The 2,400-nt window shown below is 37.5% G+C and overlaps 1 protein-coding gene across 1 annotated transcript; it reads left to right on the plus strand.

Moving 5' to 3' along the window:
* Positions 1–1,330: 1,330 nt before the first annotated feature.
* On the plus strand, positions 1,331–1,885 carry LOC127130890 (uncharacterized). Its single transcript, XM_051059848.1, has 2 exons — positions 1,331–1,394; positions 1,494–1,885. Exons 1-2 carry the CDS (start codon positions 1,331–1,333, stop codon positions 1,883–1,885), a joined length of 456 nt encoding a protein of 151 aa, XP_050915805.1.
* The last annotated feature ends 515 nt before the right edge of the window (positions 1,886–2,400 follow it).

Genomic DNA, 2,400 nt, shown 5'->3' on the forward strand with positions numbered 1-2,400 from the left:
CTATATTTATCATTTGTAAAAGCGGTAATCCGTCACATCGAGGGGTTATCGCACCTTAGTGAGATTGAGTTGGGTCACTTCGAGTTGCTGTCGTCTTTATCTTCAGAGTTAGAGGTTTATTTTCCTTGTACCAGATTTAAAGCCTCCGTTTGGAGCAGGTTCTTATTTTATCGCTTTATTTATTTACTTGTATCGCTTTATTTTATTTACTTTCTGTCTACGCTTTACTTTATTTTATTTCTGTATTGCTTTACTTTATTTTATTTCTGTCTTGCTTTACTTTATTTTATTTCTGTCTTGCTTTACTTTTATTTACTTTCTGTCTGCGCTTTACTTTATTTACTTTCCGTCTCGCTTTACTTTATTTACTTTCTGCATACGCTTTACTTTATTTATTTTACACGCTTTACTCGCTCTTTACGCCTCACATTCTAAAACAACTTTTCATCATGATCAATATCGTTGTGTTTGTTAGTATTACTATGTCTGACTAAATCTTGTAAAGGTTAGAATGTAAGGATCGCGGTTAAAGAGATGTTTCACATATTGAATTTGTAGAAATACTTTAAAGGTTGTTTTGATTTTTAACTCGAGTTTTCTGAAACAAACTTGGTTAGTTTTAACTATTTAAGGAGTGCGAAAGCACCCTGGCTTAGTTAACTAGGAACTTTTATCAATTTAAGGAAAAATTATTTTTGAAACTGTTTTCGGACGCGTTGATAGATTTAAAATCAGGAAACTCCTTGGGTAAACTTTCCAAATCAAAATCACTTTTCAACTAAGTTTACGAGTCTTATTTCTTAAAAATAAGTTTACTACTTTAGCATTCTGCGCACCTTTTATAAGTGACAATAAAAGGCCTTAATTTAAGGGTAAACTCGGTTCTGAATACGCGAAAGCGACATTTCCTGTTAAATGGATTATTTTCAAGAGTAGAAAATATTGCCTCATAAGTATTTCTATTTAGACAATCGAAACATCACTTAACAGACGTGATATACATTCAAACCTGTCTTTATCTGCACTGCATTTATTATTTACTGTTATTTCACAACATCAATATCTCTATTATACCGCCTCAGATAAACACCGTAACGATAGTAATCGATAGATTGACGACTTGGTCTCTGTGGGATCGATATTCTTGTATATTACTTTGACGCGATTCTTGCACTTGCGAATTCACACAATCAGTGATCGGGAGCGTGATGCTGATGAGTTTCGTGCTTTGGGGAGGTTCTAGAGGAACAATCCACCAACTTTTGAAGGAGCTCATGAACTTGACAAAGCTCAAGAGTGGTTGAAGGCGATTGATAAAATCTTTCGAGTTATGAACTGTTCATATGTGCAGAAGGTGCAGTTTGGAACTCAAATGCTTGAGAAAAAAGCTAAGGGTTGGTGGCGCAACACTGTTCAGAGATTTGATGAGGATGACATTTAAGTGACTTGGGCACTTTTCCGTGATGCTTTTCTGGAGAAGTATTTTCCAAAAGATGTTCGTGGAAAGAAGGAAATTGAATTCCTTGAGTTGAAGCAAGGTAATGGTACCGTAGCTGAGTATGCTACAAAGTTTGAGGAGTTGATCAAATTTTGTCCCCATTACAATACTGCTAATGCTGAGAGATCCAAGTGTCTTAAGTTTGTGAATGGCTTGAGACCTGATATCAAGAAGGCAATGGGTTACCAACATATTACTAGGTTTTTTGAGTTGGTTAACAAGAGTAGGATCTATGATGAGGATAGCCGTGAGAGTGATGCTCATTACAAGTCCTTGCATGATAAGAAAGGAAAATGGCAATTCCAAGGGAAACCGTATGGTGGTAAGAAGAAAGTTGGTGATGGCAAGAAGCCGAGTGAGGGAGGATCTCACACTCATGTCAAGTGATTCATATATGGTGTTAAGGGACATCGTGCTCCTGAGTGTCCTAAGGGAGATGTGACTTGTTTCAAGTGTGGCAAGCAAGGTCACAAATCTTTTGATTGCAGAGTTGGTTCGAATGTGACTTGCTACAACTGTGGTGAGCAAGGGCACATTAGTCCCAAGTGCAACAAGCCGAAGAAGGAGCAAGCCAAAGGGAAAGTGTTTGCACCGATCCTCACCGAGCAGTTTATCTATTTCTTCCTTTCCTTTCCCATTATTTTGCGAGTAAACCGTTAGTTATAACACCTATTCGAGTGATAACAATCAAAACGGTTCCCATGGAGTACCATGGATGTTAGGGGTGCTAACACCTTCCCCTTATATAACTGACTTCCTTACCTAGCATATCTCTTCCCCCCGGGTTTTATCGATGTTTTCCCTTTCCTTCGAGAATAAATAAAGTTTGATGGCGACTCTGTTGTATGTTCGAGCGTGCGATACATTCAGGTATATTTTTGCTAGCTTCACTTAGGTATATG

This window comes from Lathyrus oleraceus, chromosome 3, assembly GCF_024323335.1.
Source record: "Lathyrus oleraceus cultivar Zhongwan6 chromosome 3, CAAS_Psat_ZW6_1.0, whole genome shotgun sequence".
Classification (NCBI taxonomy): Eukaryota; Viridiplantae; Streptophyta; class Magnoliopsida; order Fabales; family Fabaceae; genus Lathyrus; species Lathyrus oleraceus.

Excerpts from the sequence above, each read along its gene's own strand:
- LOC127130890 (XM_051059848.1), top strand. The coding sequence starts at position 1,331 with ATGAACTGTTCATATGTGCAGAAGGTGCAGTTTGGAACTCAAATGCTT. Across the intron at positions 1,395-1,493 it reads GCTTGAGAAAAAAGCTAAGG|ATGTTCGTGGAAAGAAGGAA; the intron begins GTTGGTGGCGCA and ends ATTTTCCAAAAG.